At 34.5% G+C, this 16,342-nt stretch overlaps 1 protein-coding gene across 1 annotated transcript in view; it reads right to left on the bottom strand.

Moving 5' to 3' along the window:
* Positions 1–16,304, bottom strand: part of Art7 (arginine methyltransferase 7) — a 33,553-nt gene extending 17,249 nt beyond the window's left edge. Inside the window, exons 1-2 of the mRNA XM_076502173.1 lie at positions 15,836–16,304; positions 7,375–7,411 (exon numbers count right to left, since the gene is read on the bottom strand). Of these exons, the coding sequence (XP_076358288.1) occupies positions 7,375–7,411; positions 15,836–16,080 (282 nt within the window). The 5' untranslated portion in view covers positions 16,081–16,304. The remainder of the gene's footprint in view (positions 1–7,374; positions 7,412–15,835) is intronic.
* Positions 16,305–16,342: the final 38 nt, after the last annotated feature.

The raw sequence follows: 16,342 nt of genomic DNA, 5'->3' as shown, positions 1-16,342 counted from the left end.
ATATTTCTGATACGTACATCACCTCCACTCATGTACAGCTATTCTTGTTCAATGCTTCACTCTATATGCAAAACTTTGTTCATGTGCCACAAGCCTTGAACTTCCATGTACCTCATAATCAACATAGTTCAACTGCATCTCACATATAAATTAACACACAACAACCCTACAATGAGTGTTTGGCACACCCTCCTGATTCATGTAATTCTCTTTCTCTATTTGATTCTACCAAAACTATCACTATTAGGATTAGATTAGGAGACAGAAAAGAAAGTACTGGTTATCAGTGGGGAGGAATGGTAGAAAACATGAGAGGAGGTAAGTACCTATCAAAAATATATTTTAAGTATAGTAAATTAACAACTTCTGACATTGTCTCTTCTCAAATGTACAGCTAGAATTCCACAAGAAATAAGTGGAGGAAGTGGGGTGAGGGATAAAAATAAGTATTCTGTAAAAGCATCCAAAGAACACCCATGAAGTGTCATCTCTATTGGGAAAGGAACACACATGGGAGATCACATCATTTCTTTACCAGTTATACCCTGTACCCTGTGTGAACATAGGTGTCATATACACAGACAGAAAGTGGGAAGAGCATAACCAAAAGGAAGAGAAAAACTAGGTGTGTTTGAATCAGAACCACAATGTATTAGAATCTAAATCCTGGTGAAGAATGACTGTAGCAGAACTATCTACATACAGGAATGTGGGTACAGTTAAATTGGATGTGCTCTAAGGGTTAGAATGCAACAGACTATTGGTAGCTGGTCAATTTCAGTCTAAAACCAAGCTGCACTGGAATTACAACTTCGGACCCACAGTAGAAGAAGTGTCCACACCGTCTTCACTTTCAGTTGAATAAAGTGGAATTATATATGTATCAAAATTATCTAATCATATCCAGGAATCCAACATTTGAATGACAATACAAAAGAGTGCGTCAATGTGGCAGTTCACATCAAATCCTATCTATGCCAGCAAAACACCACCACCCTACTGTTTACTGAATGTCACATTCAAAAGGCCCCCTTCATGATCTCCTACCCCAGAGGCTCAGGACTGAAAAGTGGCAAGGACCTCAGTAGAAAAACAAGGGAAATAAAATGCAGTGAAGAGTCTAGAGTAGTAATGGTAAACCCATGGCACGTGCACCCACGATGGTACACGAAAAGATTTTGCTGGCACACAAGATGCAGTGTTGCCTCTCAATTCTTTGAACCGTAATGCAAACCCACAATAGATAAATATTATATAGATATGCAGCAGTAAATGAGTATTCCTAACCAGGAAGCAGTGAAAAATGTTCACAGAAGACATGTCACACCCTGGCTTTGCAGTTGCAGGAACATGCGACATCAGATGACACATTTTGAATTACTTACAGACCCAGCATACACATCAACAATTGAGTAAAAATAGAAGTAAACTGTTGATATTAGCGTTGCTCTGCTTATATGTTTCTTCTGTTCTTTGCAAGTGAATACATGGAATATTTAGTGATAATAACATTAAATATGCAACTTTTTTTTTGCAGTATATATATGAATTATATTATTAAAATTATGTTATTTGACATGCATGTATTTTTCATTAGTTAGTTGATTATTTTTATATCAATGATATAAATTCTCACCTGCTGTTATGGTGTGGTAAATTAACTTATCTGGTGAGATTTTTTACAGTGTATTTGACCCATTTCAGCTTCAGAATGTCAACTCAACCAGCAAAGAAACAAAAACATTCAAATGGAATTAACAGGAACAGAAATTTACAAGAATCATGGATTGAAAGATTTGGCATGATCAAAAATGGCAATAAAGCATTATGCATCTTATATTCTGAAACAGTGGTGCATAGGACTTCCCCTGTAAAGTGGCATTATGAAACTGTTCGGAAACGGTTTTGGGATAATGATGACCAAGAATAAAAACACATTTCTCAAGAAGTCAGCAACAACATGCAGTCAAATGTTTTGATGAAATTTGTTTCAGGTAGTTTCAACTTAGTTGCTGCTAGTTTTGAGATTTCAAAAGTTATTGCTCAATATGGCTAGAATGTGCTCCTTCCCTTTTTGATGGTTTTCCAGAAAAAAAAAATTATTCAGTGCATTAAGGAATTGCACAGTAGAAACACAGTAAAAGACAGAATATTAAACATGGAAACAAACATGGCAGAACAGCTAACAAAAAATATTGGCTCATGTAAATTCCTTTCTATTTGTCTTGATGAGAGTACTGATGTTACATCATCAGCTAGGCTAGCCATTATTTTTCGATTTTGTAGGGGTAACGAAATCTGCGAAGAACTGGTTAACTTGGTAACGTTACCTGAACATACCACAGGGACTGAAATGTGTAAGGTATTAATAAACGAATTATCCAATTGGCGGGTTGACCTTTCTAAAGTAGTTTCTGTGACAACTGATGGTGCACCCAGCATGATTGGTAAAGAAGCAGGTTTTGTAAATCTGTTTGCAAAATACATTACACATCCACTGGAAGGCTTTCATTGTATTATACATGAAAAGGCTTTGTGTACAAAAGCTGGCCTTAAGGAGCTTGAAAAAGTGATATAAATTGTAACAAGGCAGTTAATTTTCTTTCTGCACATGCTTTGAAGAAAAAAAAGACAGACAATTTCAGAACTTATTTAGAGAGATGAATTCAGTGTACACAGAACTACTTATGTACAACAATGTTCGTTGGATAAGTAAAGGTTCTGACCTTAAATGATGTGTTGAGTGTTTGGATGAAATTTGTGTTGTTTTGACAAATGAAAAATTTTCTTGTCAAGAATCATCTGATGTTGTATGGATTTGTTGATTGATGTTTTTTTGCAGATTTCTCCCCACATTTAAATCACTTGAACTACAAATTGCAGGAATCTGGCAAAACACTTGATGTTATGTCTGATAACATAAAAGCTTTTGAAATTAAACTTAAAATGTTTAAATGTGATGTTTACAATGGCACTCTTAAATATTTTCTAAACCTAAAATTCATGAGAAAATATATATTTGTAGCTTGCAAATGCAATTTTCAAGCATCATTAATTCAACATTTGAACAATTTTCTTTGAGATTTAATAAGTTCAAGTTATTTGAAGAAACTGCAAAATTCATAAAGTATGCAGACAGTATAACATTAGATAAACTGATGTTAAAGTGGATTGACTAGGATAATTTTGAGATGAAACTGATAGATTAACAAAGCAGCTCAATTTGGACACAAAAATTTGTCAGCTTAAGAGCTAAACTAGAAAATATTGAAAGTCAGGTAGAATTGCAGAAAATGAAGTTCTGAAACTGGAATTTTATTTAGGAAACTTCTGACTGTCTGAAAAATGTTCGCGATGTCAGTATTAACAGTATTTTCATTAACATATTTATGCAAGTCATTACTTTCAGTGATTAACTTTGTTAAGTGTAATTATAAATAGACTTGCTGATGAAACTGGTGCTGTATACAAAGCTCTTAAAACAACCAAATACAAGCCTGATATAAAATATATGTCATTGTTGGTGAAGCAGCAAAAGTCTCACTAAGAGTAAAATATGTTTATTTTCCTTACATTGTTGTTTTATTTCTTTATGTAACATAATATTAACCAAAGTTTATCATTTCACAAAGTGATTTCTGTTTATAGTAAAACAATGAATAAACGTAAATGAGCCAGAGGACTCCTTTTCCCTTAAAAAAAAGTCCATTGTTATTATTGTTACTATTTCATTAATTTTTATTTCTTTTGAATTACTATAGTTATTAATAACATGTAACTCTTAAAGCTGTTTCATTTAAAATAATTCAGAATAATTACCATAGCCATATGAGAGCATTTTTTAGAAGATTATCCCCAATTTGGGCACACACACTCAAAAAGGTTTGCCATCTGTGGTCTAGAGGAATGCCAACACCACAGACAGTGCAATGGGTGAATCATGAAAACCCTCTACTGAAATGCAGACTGCCCCAATTTATTCAGAGATGGATGGCTATCCACTTCTGCTTTAACCATGGTTAGTACAATCCAGAATAGAAATATTAATGAAGCAAATATATCATGAGAAAAAACCTACTGGTGGTTTTGTGGAATACCCATCTCATTGGTGTGTATTATTTGCCATGGGTTTACAGCTTGGCTGTATGCTGTGAATTTTAGATATACGAAGCATACCTGGACAGGCAATACTCTCCACTGAGCAGGATACAAATCCTAAATAGGACATGCTCCAGGAAGTAAAAATATAGATAGAAAGAATAACTTACCAAGTCACAGCTACACCAAAGATTAAAAGATGATAACAGATGGAAGATGACACCCCAATAAGGAAGAAACAGCTACATAATGAAGATAGTGGAAGATGAATGTATGAGGTGCAGACCATATGTCTGACTAAAGAGTTTCCTCCTATAAACAATCAACGTAAGACTCCAAGAAAAAAGGAAGGTGCCTGATTTCATGTGAAGATATCTGGAACAGAATTTGTAAAAAAAGAGACAGGGAGGAATACACCATTCAAAACAGCTGATGATCCCAGGTTGTAATTGGGAGAAAGATCACTTATGGATGAACAGTGCCAAGGAATGCATACATTAAAACAATGAAAAATATACACTGGACATAGAAGTTTATCTGGATCAGACTGAGAATAAAGGTGAAAAGTAGATGAAAGAGAAGATAGTAAAAAGGAAAAATGACCCTCATGAATTGCAAAAGGTGAGTAGAAAAGATCAATCTGAAAAACCATAAGACAAAGAGGTCAAATAATCTAAAAGAAACATGAATGGAACTTGCAAGTCCAGTTCTGACTAAGAAAGTCCACTGCCATACTCTGAGGATATGGAATCACAGACCAAAAAAAAGAGGTAACTTGGTGTTGCAAAACCATCAAGATAAGGAGCACCCCACTAAATTAATAACCACCTAAAAACCTGAGCAACAACAACAACAAAAAACACTCTGCAAGATAAACATGGTCTGGTCTTAAGAAACAACTTGCCACAGGAGGTAAAGCTCCCAAAGCATTACATTCAAGATTTATCAACAAAGTGTGGGCCAAATAAAGGAGAGTCCAATGTCCAACCACAAAAAGAACAGAAACAGATGCCTTGATAGTGGAATAGTTGGAATTAAGTATGAAATATTAGTAAAGTACTCATGGAATAAAATGAGCCATAGTGCATCATACTGCCATAAGCTCCAAGATGAACCTACACTCATCAACTTTGGAAAAGAACATCTATGATTCAATGCAAATTCAGAAGACATGTAGCTTTGTGTGTTTAACTTCAAGCAAACAAACATTTTTATATATGACTTATATGTTATTAAGAATTCTGTAACCAATAAATTATTGGATCCATTAGCAACTTGGCAAATAAATAGTTTAGAAAATATGTTTAAAAGGCCAATGAAATGAGTTTGATTCATAATCTAAAGGTTAAGTTTTTACTGCAACTACAGCTTAAAATTTTTAAAATAAACAACTATAAACACATTTTTTGTGTAGCTTAGCTATTAGTCCAAGGGAATCCAAGCAGAATTTCATAGGCTGTGTAGAGTTCACTGCTGAGAATGCAAATGTGCCAAACTCAAAAATATAAAAGCTTCCATGTAAGCCCATGTCCTCAAAAGCAATAGAACCTCTCATGCAAAAAATAAGGAAGCAGTAACTATATGGAGAACTTAAGGTACTATCAAACTGACAAAATGAGAAAGGTTGGGCCCAAACAAGATGGGTGTTGAAACATACACCCAATTGCAAAAGATAATGGGTAAGCAAAAAGAAACTCCACCAACTATAGAATCCAAACAGTACAAGATGCTACTGTTAGCAGCATATGTGTGTTAAGAAGACAACCAGTTCAGAGTGAGCTAACAAGAGCTAGTTGTTTATGTAGTAATGTAAACTCAACCCTGGTGCATGCTAATAATCACTGGAATTGCTGGAAATGATTAACCCGATACACATTGGAATTTCTCTCTAAAGAAAGGAACTGATAAAGGACAGGAGGTTGCACAGTGAAAACAGTTATGAGAGGGATCATAGCATAAGTGCGAGACAAACGAATAATCAAAGATTATAAAGTCAAATGTGGACTCTGGGCCCACACACGATGCCAAAGATACTGGAAAATCTCCCAAAACCAGTGGAAAAAGGAGCCATCTGGAAGTCAGAAAGATAAGAGAAAGGTAGATGAACCTGTGAAAAAGACAGTGCCCTTCCCAATACTAGTAGCAATAAAACCATATGTGAAGAGCTAGGACTGAATGGGACAATAAGAAAATTGGTGGAGTACTTCAGACAGAAGGTGTATGTTGCACACACATACACACTGGAAAATAGTTACTCCAAATGCTGGGAGTCATGAAAAGATTGATTTGCTTTGTCAATTGAGAAAAAAATTCTCACCATAAACCCTGATGTCTGAAGAAGGATGAATAGAAAGCAACTCCAGTGATGAGTGTCATGTAAAAACAAAAGAATAGTATCATATTAGAATGGTGAAAGTGAGAAAACAGAACACACCTGAGAAAATGTATCCAAAAAAGCAGTGTTAGACTTATTAGATTTAGTAAAAGATACAATTGAAGGCGTGGCATAGTTAAGAGGAGAAAGAAAGGCTGTCAAACTCTCCTTGTCATGAACAGGTTCTGACAATTCAGGAAGAGCCAGAACATTATCAGGAGCAAAAAGGATACTTCACGTAACAATCAATCTCCGAGACAAATGAGAGCCTCTAAATCCTCAGTCAAGACCCCTGAACCTGAAGAGAGTAATGGCACTTAAAATAGTGGTAATAATAACAAATATTGTAAAACAAAATTCAGAATTTATCTTAAACTGCAAAGAAATTGAAAATGAGAAAAAGAAGAAAACACAGGTAAGTTACAGTGGCAAACTACTACTGAAAAAATGAACTGTAGCGAGTAGGTTAAGTCAATCTCTACTTTGCAAAAAAAAAGAAATGAACACATGAAAAGATCACAACTGAAACACCTGCACTCCATCATAGCCTAATAAGAAGTGATAGTTTAGTAGAACTAACTAGAGAGAATCACATGCATCAAACCTTCCACTGTGGCTGAGATATATATTTCCCCACTGAAATATACATCCCAGTTACTGTAAATTGATTAAACTATAATTACTTGGTTTGAAATTCTTTAAAACCTACACAACTTGCCAAACATATTACTATTTACATTGTTTAATATTTCAAATAGTTTATTCTGCATAAAACTGTTTTAAAATTGTCATTACTTGGTTAGTAATTATTTCAAATCCAAATGATTTCAAAGTAAAATATTTCATGAAATTAGTAAACCATAAAATTATAATACTGCATAACATAAAGTTATTTCACTCACTCGTTCTTTGTCATGTAACATATCTGCATAGCTTGACCTATGAATAACAGAAAACAAAACTTTCCATTGGTCATTACAAATCATTTATTATTACATTTTATAATGAAATGTACAGAACATGTATAAAAGCAGTTTAAAAAAACAACAACAATTAATACATACAACTTTCTGTTCAGTTAGTTTTTAATTATTTCTATGCCATTATAACTAAAACAATTTTCTCTCAAATGTGTATATTTACAGAAATGTAAAAAAATTTTGGCTGCATGTTATTGTATTTTTATAATTCAATACTCTCCTCCTTTTCTCAACACATACTGTTCCCAATTTTGACTTACTTACAAAACTTCCTTTCCATTAACAACTGCATACTTTTTACCATCAATCTGATTTTCTACAAATTTTTCAAATTAAGCTCTTGTCTGGCACCTTACAACAAGCACATTTGTAATTCAAAAATATATAAACTTTATAAAAACCATGTTAAGTTATAATTTTCCTAAACTGAACATGTATTTCCTATAAAAACTTAGCTTCTTTCACAAAATTAGCCACCATTACTGCCCTCTTTCTGCAAACCTTTTCTTTACACATGCCCAAGCCTTGCATTCCCATCTTATTGGAATTACTATATTCCAACATGCTTCTCATGTAAACCATCATGTAAGACCTGTACCTATTTCTAGATATTTCACAAGGATCATTACTGATCTATTGATCTGGGAACAATCATCCAAGATCAAAAGGATGTTTATCACATGGAATAAACTTCCCCCAACTGTGGCACATGCCAGCGCCATTCAAAGGCAATAAACTCCCAATAAGAAGAGAGCAGGAGATAGTCAAAGATAGAACTAGAACACTCCCACACATCATGCATCACCCAAAAGAGACAACCAGGAGAGGAATATAGACAACCTGAATGTAAGAATTTATGGTGATTGTTTCACTCGAATCCATAACATTGACACTAAGAATTAACTTGTGTAGGCTCAATTCCCATGTTTGTGTAAATACTATCAAGAGGCCATGTCAACCAGGACAGTAACAGCTCAACTGCATGGTAGTGTATGTAATATAAGGAGGACACATCATCTATTAAAGTGATGGTTCAACGACCTTAGTGGTTGTGTAAATAGTTTCAGGAGACTACATCATCCAGGAAGTGGATGAATAAACTCCAGTAGCTGTATAAATGTGATCAGAGGACCACATCAACCAACAAGGTGATGGCTCAACTTGTTTGGAGGCCACACTGCATCTACACCAGAAGACCACTCCCACATTACTCTCAACTGAATGGTTCTAATTTTTTCTTGTGGAACTCATAAGGAAAGTGTCTCCTTGGTCAACTACCCCAACAGCTTGAAACTGGAAATTTGTAAAGACTACCATGCACCACTCAATAAAGAGGGTGAAAATACTGTTCATAGTCTGGAGGAATTTCATTACCAGAAACAGTGTAATAGGTAACTACAAAACTCTAATTTGAAAAGGAGAGCATAATGAGTTATTCAACCCAGGCATGGCAGGGATGAGCAGCAATACTCTTCTGCAAGCTTGTGGAACATTTCATCTTAAATGATGAGTGTGTGGACCCATGGACTTAGAGAGCATTATCAAGATGACTTACAGTGCAAATTTACAGTTAAAGGATACTTGGTGCAGCACCACTCACCAGAAAGGAGGATTTGTGTGATAAAAAGGGAAAGAAAGGCCCTTCAAGAAAAAAGGAAAATAAATAAAACTCGCTAGTTAATGGCATATCAAAGTCTAAATATGGCCACAGGTTGAAGATGAAACCCCAATGCAGATGAAAGCACAATAAGATGAAGACAGAGAAAATGAATATATTGGGAATGGTCTACACATCAGATTGTAGAATCTCTTCCAACAGACAAAAAAGATAAGAAGCAAAGGAAAATGTATGAGGTCAAATTTGATGGGAAGAAACATAGAACAAAGTATGGGTGGAAGATAATATGGAGGGGTAGGCCAAATGAACCAAAAGGCAAACCCAATTCAAAAGGGTAGAAAAGGAAAGATCATGAAGTGAGGAGGTTTGTCATGGGATAAAAAGGTAGTTGTGCATACCCTGAAGGACATCAATACATGCTATATAACAACATAGGACCCTGTCTAGACAAGTATATTTAGATCTGGTCAAGGGTAAAGATGGGATATAGAAGGAAGTGAAACAATCCTCCCAAGCCACTAAGTTCTTTGGGAGAAAGAAACAATCAGGATAAAGGAAAAGATAAGTAGAATGATAAAGGGTACATGGAATGTCATTGGCAAACATACTAAACCAAACTGCACTTTCAATGTCTCCAGATTAAGAGAAAAAACAAAAAGCATAAGGAAATTTATTCAAACAGAAGTTAAATGAGGGCATAGAGGACTACGTTAATGTCCTAATATAAAAGGGCAGGACACTTTAGAGGCCTCCAAATCTGGAAGGAATAAATGAACATAGTAAAAACAGGGGAATGAAAAGCCTACAGTACCTAGAAAAACAATGTATGGGAAATAGTCACACAATATTCTCAAAGCAAGGAGATGGAAAACCCACAGTCAAATAGACTAGTGAGAAATTCTGTCTCCCAAAATGCAGAAGACTTAGCAGCAGAAAATAGTTCACTTGCTTTAGTACATTTCCTTGAAAGATGGGTGCATGGAAGTAGCTAAAAAGGAGGTAACTGTGTGAAACTGGATCTTCTTGTCAAGAACCAGACAAAAGCCAGGCATAAAGATGCAGAAAAGGGAGATTGGAATGTAGAACTTGGGATCAAGAGTTACAAAGGAAAAAATGAAACAGGGACAGGTGATGATAGAAGCAGATGTTGTAACCAAGATAATCAAGGTTAAGCTGGCTAATATAATGCAATCAGGAGGTTACAATAAGGAGTAGAAGCAATAAGATGGAAGGGTACATATAAAAGTATTTGTGTGACCAATTCTGGCTAAAGACATTGACTGCCAAAGCCTGTGAATACAGTAAAGGTGAGCAAAAGAGAAATAACATGGTATTGAGGCCTGTGACAAAGGCATTCACTTGAGGAGAATCCCAGTGATGGCAAAGATCCTGAAAAACAAATCAATCTAATGACTACTCCATGGATTGAACCTCATCTGGTTGTGAAATGCAATCTGCAACTAGACTGAAAGTATCTGATACATGACATACAATAAGATGAATGTGATGCACATGGGCCATTATTAAAGATTTAACATATGATTACACAGGCCTCTGGATCGAATGCCCTCTCAGTAGCTGATATGTTGAACCATAGAGTTATATGAATGAATCATCAACAGACACTGATGACAGTGAGGAGGTTGTGATGCAATGCCCAACAAACAGCTCCAAGTTTGAGAAGATGGTTTCATCTGCAGACCATCAGCTTAAAACTTCCCAGTGATTGACCCGAGCTCCCCAAACCTGAAGAGATGAGTCCTTGAACAGATCTATGGAGAAAAAAATTGTACACTTGCTGACATATTGGCTTTGTCCAACCACCACAGAAGAACATCTCACAGGGAAGAAGGAAAGAAATGTTGATAGAAAGAGAATTCTGAGCAAGATTCCATTACTCAGAAAGTGTTCACTGCAGGCACAACAGAAAGGAACCAGAACAATCATGGTGGACCACTTCCCCAAAAATGACAGATTCTCATTAGCAGTAAATGGCTGAGCCAAGAGGGCACAGTGAAATAAAAGTTTGATGAATTGCAGATGTAAAGGGGAAGGCAGAGTGGAGTGTAACTGATATTGATGTTCAAAAGGACCTCCAAATGCACCAGATATTGGGTGAGTCAGAAGGATGACTTCTTATATTTGATCAACCAGCCTACTGAAGCTGTCATAGAAAAAGAGTTGGTGAGTATGAACAGGCAACTCTTGCTTGGAATAAGTTAGAAGGAGCCAGTTATTCCTGTAATAATAAAAACACATATGGAGCCAAGACATTATATAGTTCTTTTCTCATTATCTTCATGCCCTGGGGATGTATTTTTATTATTGCACTCCAGTCTTGATCTTGTCATTGGTTTGTCTTGCAATAAAGATGTAGAGATAAGCATTGGAGACATACATTTGCATCATACACAACCCTGGAGAAAACACCCATCACAGGGTGAGAAAAGACTCCATGGCAAACTTGGAGGATGCAATGAAACAATTAAGACAACAAAAATTGATGGCCAGCCATCAACCCCCAGTCTTTTCAGAGACAACAAAAAGATTGGGATAAAACCCCATGAAGGAGGGTGAAGCAGTTTAATTGCTTGCTACAAAAGTAAATCTTGAACTTTCTCTGACAGAAACTAGCATATTAGGGGATCTTGAGGAGGAGGAAAGGATATGGATTGAGGAAAGAAAGGAGGTGGAGTAAGTTACTGGATAATAAATTCTTCTAATAGAATCCATTGATCATTACTGAAGGGAAGTCAGTGAAGAAGAAACTCCAACAGTCAAGCAACAACTGGACCCAAACCCACAGGTTAGTCACCAGTGCTGATGGTGATGGATGTTATATCCTCAAGGACATCAACAAACAGAAGAGCCCAGATTAGAAGGAACAGGTAAGAGTTGTGATAATGAAAGACAGGAAATGAAAGTAAGTTGCATGTGAAACTGTTTAAAATAAATGCACTACAAAAGTTGTAAGGGTTGAATGCTAGCAGGTTGCTATCACCTGATGCATGATATTGTCAGGTACTGTATCAAAAACATGAAGTAAAAAAACAAGAAAGACATAAGTCCCTGAGATATGTGGAGAGTAAATGGACTTGAGCCAAACCATTTCTCCACCTAAAAGGTCCAAACAACCAAAAAGCCACACGTAATTCCAGAGCCAAGCACAAAATGCAGACTAATATGGAGGAGAGAAGCCTAAGGGTATTTGTATAAAACCCTTCAACATTTCTGTAAACGTATGGAAAAAGATATTTTAGAAGGGTAGTTAAGATAAGACTAACATTAGATTTGGGAGCCACCCCTCCAAAAAGGTAACAATGAGCCCAAAAATTGCTGATCTAAAACCCAATAGTCTGCCCAATGGTAAGACAGGGTATACTGATCAGAAGTTCCCAGGGTGCATGGCATGCTGATACCTTTGATTAATTCTACAAAATTGTTCTCCATGGACCTGAATATTAGAGGAGGGAAGAAATACCAAAAATGGTTGAGAAGATTGCTCATGCAACAAGGAAGAATGAGAGGAATAAGAAATAGAAGAGATAAAACATCACAAACCTGAAACCTAAATTCCATGAAGGTCAAGTTATGCCTAGATGATTCCTCAGACTAGAAATGTGAAGAAATGACAAACTCTGAATAGTGGGGGAGATTATCAAAATCATCATTCTGATTAATTTCAGCAGATGCAGGAGGAGCCTGGACAATGTCTGGAGACAAAGGTTGACCCATGTATCATTCAATCCCCTAATGTGGAAAAACAGAAAGATCCACCATTGGGTTGCCTGCACCTGAAGCCTGAGGCAATAAAATGGTCGTTGGTATGACCCACAAAGTGGTAGCATGAGCTTCAAAACTCATAACTCCCAATATCTGCTGAAGATTGTCAAGTGCAGAAATAATTCAATTATAATAAACTGGAACAAAAGATTTCAAAAGGAACCACCTTTATCAAAAATTAAAGTAACTGTTATATGAGAACACTAAGCACACAAAATAAAACAATGTCTACACTTGAATACTGCCAAATATGAAGTGAAGGTTTGATATAAACGTGCATCATATGAGCATTTCATGCTATTTTTGGTTATGAGAGGACACACAATTTTCATGAGAGACACATTGGAATATATTAGTTAGGGGAGCTCTAACATGCTTATTATGGCATGTGCAAAGAAGAGTTTGCATAAAGAAGGCAGCATTGAAAGAAAATAATTAATCTTTTAAGCAGAGATAAGTACAAAATTGGAAAAACCTTCAATTACATGCTAATATGATATTATGCTATGAAAGCAAACTCAACTAATAAGCTTATAATAAACTGTTTCCTCTGTTTTTTTATTTTTTTTTTTTCAAAACAAGAATTGCATTGTAAATTTTTCAAACATCAGATATTCATTCAATATCACATGAGTAAGAAATGTGTAAACATTAAAATAACCTTTAACTTCTATTAAACTTAAAATTTCATGAAAATTATTCAAAGTTCCACACTTAGCCATCAAGAGGTATTCTAAACTCTACCCAAACAGTTTTTCTTCTAGCAAAACATTAAGGAAGCTACTATATATAATACTTATTTTTCACCTTCATCAGTGAAAAACTAACAGCAGTAATAAAAAAGTTGAACATTTCAGCCAGGATGAGAAACCCAGTTTCAAAAAAAGTTTGGTGATGTCTTGAACAGGTAACATAACAATATTCAGAAAACACCAAGGAACCTATTAGTACACCTCAGCTGACCCAACCTTTAAACTAATCTAAAATAACACTATTATATAAATAAATTTGAAAAACAAGATCTTAAAGCCAGTCCTTGTCATTCATTTATCTAACAAAGATTTCTTTTAAACTCACTCAAATTTACTACCTCCACAACATCTGAAGGCAATTATTAATTCTCTTTTAATACTCCTATTAAGTGCAATTCATTCCATAAAAAATCAATCATTCTTAGGAAATTAAAATTGAAGCCTAACCAATCTGGGACTTTCTTCCTCACTCCCTGTTGTCAATGGAATACAGCACAAAGAAATCAGAGGCATTTATCACATTGATCCTCCATATAATATTGTAAATTACAATAAGATCACCTTCTACCATTTCAAGAGAAAATAACTTAAGTGTTTTGTAACCCATACACATTAGATAACCTTCCATCATCATAATAAACCTAGTGGCCACCCTTAAAAGCCATTCCAATAAGTCAATATCCTTTCTTAGAGAAAGAGATTAAAGCTATATTTATTAGTCTAAGTGAGACCTAACTAGCAATTTCTGTAAAGATATATTTACCTTTCTGACTTATAATTCATATGCCTATAATACATGCTAAAATTCTATTAGACACATAGCACTGCCTCAGTGGTTTAACTAACTTATCCACCACTATCATAACATTTAAGGATAACAAAGAGCATGTTAATTCACCTATGCTGTCTCATCCACTAAACTAAAAACAATTCAAAGCCAATTTCTATCACTTAAATATTTATGAAGCCTTTCCTTACACTTTAAATTCACTGCATGAACCACATCTGAAGACAACCCACTCCAAATATTAATCACCATTCTAAGAAAAATGAAGCTGTTTTAGTTGAAGGTTCTTGTCATGATAAAAATTATAACAATTCAATATCCTTCCTAACAAAAGAGCCCCGAAGTGAATAAAAATACTCCAAATGAAACCCTAAATTGTGACATATGCAAAGAAAATGTAACCTCTTTAGACTTGTAATCAACACTGCTGTACATACAACCTAAAAATCCTATTTATTTTGAATGGCTTAAGAGACTGACTAAACAAAACACCAAGGTCCTTTTCTTCCATAATATTGTTAAGGTTATTTCTATCAAAATTACACTTGTAAAGTAAATTATTATGATAATCCATGTGCTCTACCTTACATTTATTCTAATAAAAATCCATCTGTCATTTTCTTTTGCCCTTACTCTTCAAGAAACTAAATCATTTTTTTTAAATTGTAACATCATTCTTACAACAAAGACCTAAAATTAAGTTAGAAATTTCTGAGCATTTAATGCCATCATTAAATTTAACTGATTTATTAATAACAATACTTTTTCTGTAAGAAAAAACAAGAATAAAACATAAATAAAAAAAAACTTCCACTACTAACAAGGTTTAACTAGGCTCTCTTTTTTTTTTTTTTCCTTCTCAATAAACTATCCTACACAATTATTCTTAACTTACCATCTACGTGACACTTTATCTAAACCACATGGGAAAACAAATTGCATCAAGTACAAACCTTTTCATTATCTACATAAATTATAAATAGCAATTATTAGGAAAAGTTAATAGATGAGGTGAGGTTTACCTACAATAAGAGCATCAATTTCAGGATATTACAAAACTGTTCAGAATAAACTATGTTGCACTAGTTGCAGTTGCTTTATATGCAGATAAGTTTTGATGTTATGATTCAAGAAAATCATGTTCAACACATTCTGTTGCACACTGTTATTGCTATTTTTTATAGGATAGGCTATTTAAATCATTTTAGATATAAGCCATTCAAACTATGAAGAAATATTCAAAAGATCATAAGCTGTATTTTTCTTGAGCATAGAACAAAATCACTTCAAATTATTCAAGTGTATAAAATTCTTGATGGCTTGAGTTTTAGTTTAGGCATAAAAAAACTACAACCCTCTAATTACAAAAAAAAACTTTCTGTTACAATGATATTCTAACTATAACTTATAAAACAATAAATGTATTTGAGTAAATAAACAAACCTGGCAATTTCTTGATGGTAATCATAATTTTCATCTTGAATATCCCATTGATTTTTTCCTGTTAATGGATTAAATCGCTGTGTGAATATTGGTTTACTCATTGCAACTGATATTGGTAATTGTAAACCAAAAGTGAATAAAGAATCCAATTTTATGTAACACGTACAACTACGAGGAAAATAAAAATGAAATCGCCTAAATCTCACAAATATTTTAAAGGCGAGAACTGAATTTACACACCACATACAGCTCTACACTAAGAGAGAAAAGCGTGGATGCCGAAGTAATAACCTAGAAACAGATAGGTGGTACAATATGAAATATAAAAATGCGACAAAAGGGCAGCATTGTAACTTGAACAGGTAAGAAGATGTAATTGTTGATATGTATATATAAAATATAATGCACCAAGAATAATGTTAAAAATACTATAAATTTGTTATTACTCCGTGTTTAGATATTATAAATGAATCAGGTTTTCCATACACAACGAGCTCAAAATCGTGC

The sequence above is a fragment of the Tachypleus tridentatus genome, chromosome 5 (assembly GCF_004210375.1).
Source record: "Tachypleus tridentatus isolate NWPU-2018 chromosome 5, ASM421037v1, whole genome shotgun sequence".
NCBI classification, from domain to species: Eukaryota; Metazoa; Arthropoda; class Merostomata; order Xiphosura; family Limulidae; genus Tachypleus; species Tachypleus tridentatus.
The sequence above is the reverse complement of the archived record's forward strand: the minus strand, read 5'-3'. Positions and strand labels throughout refer to the sequence as shown.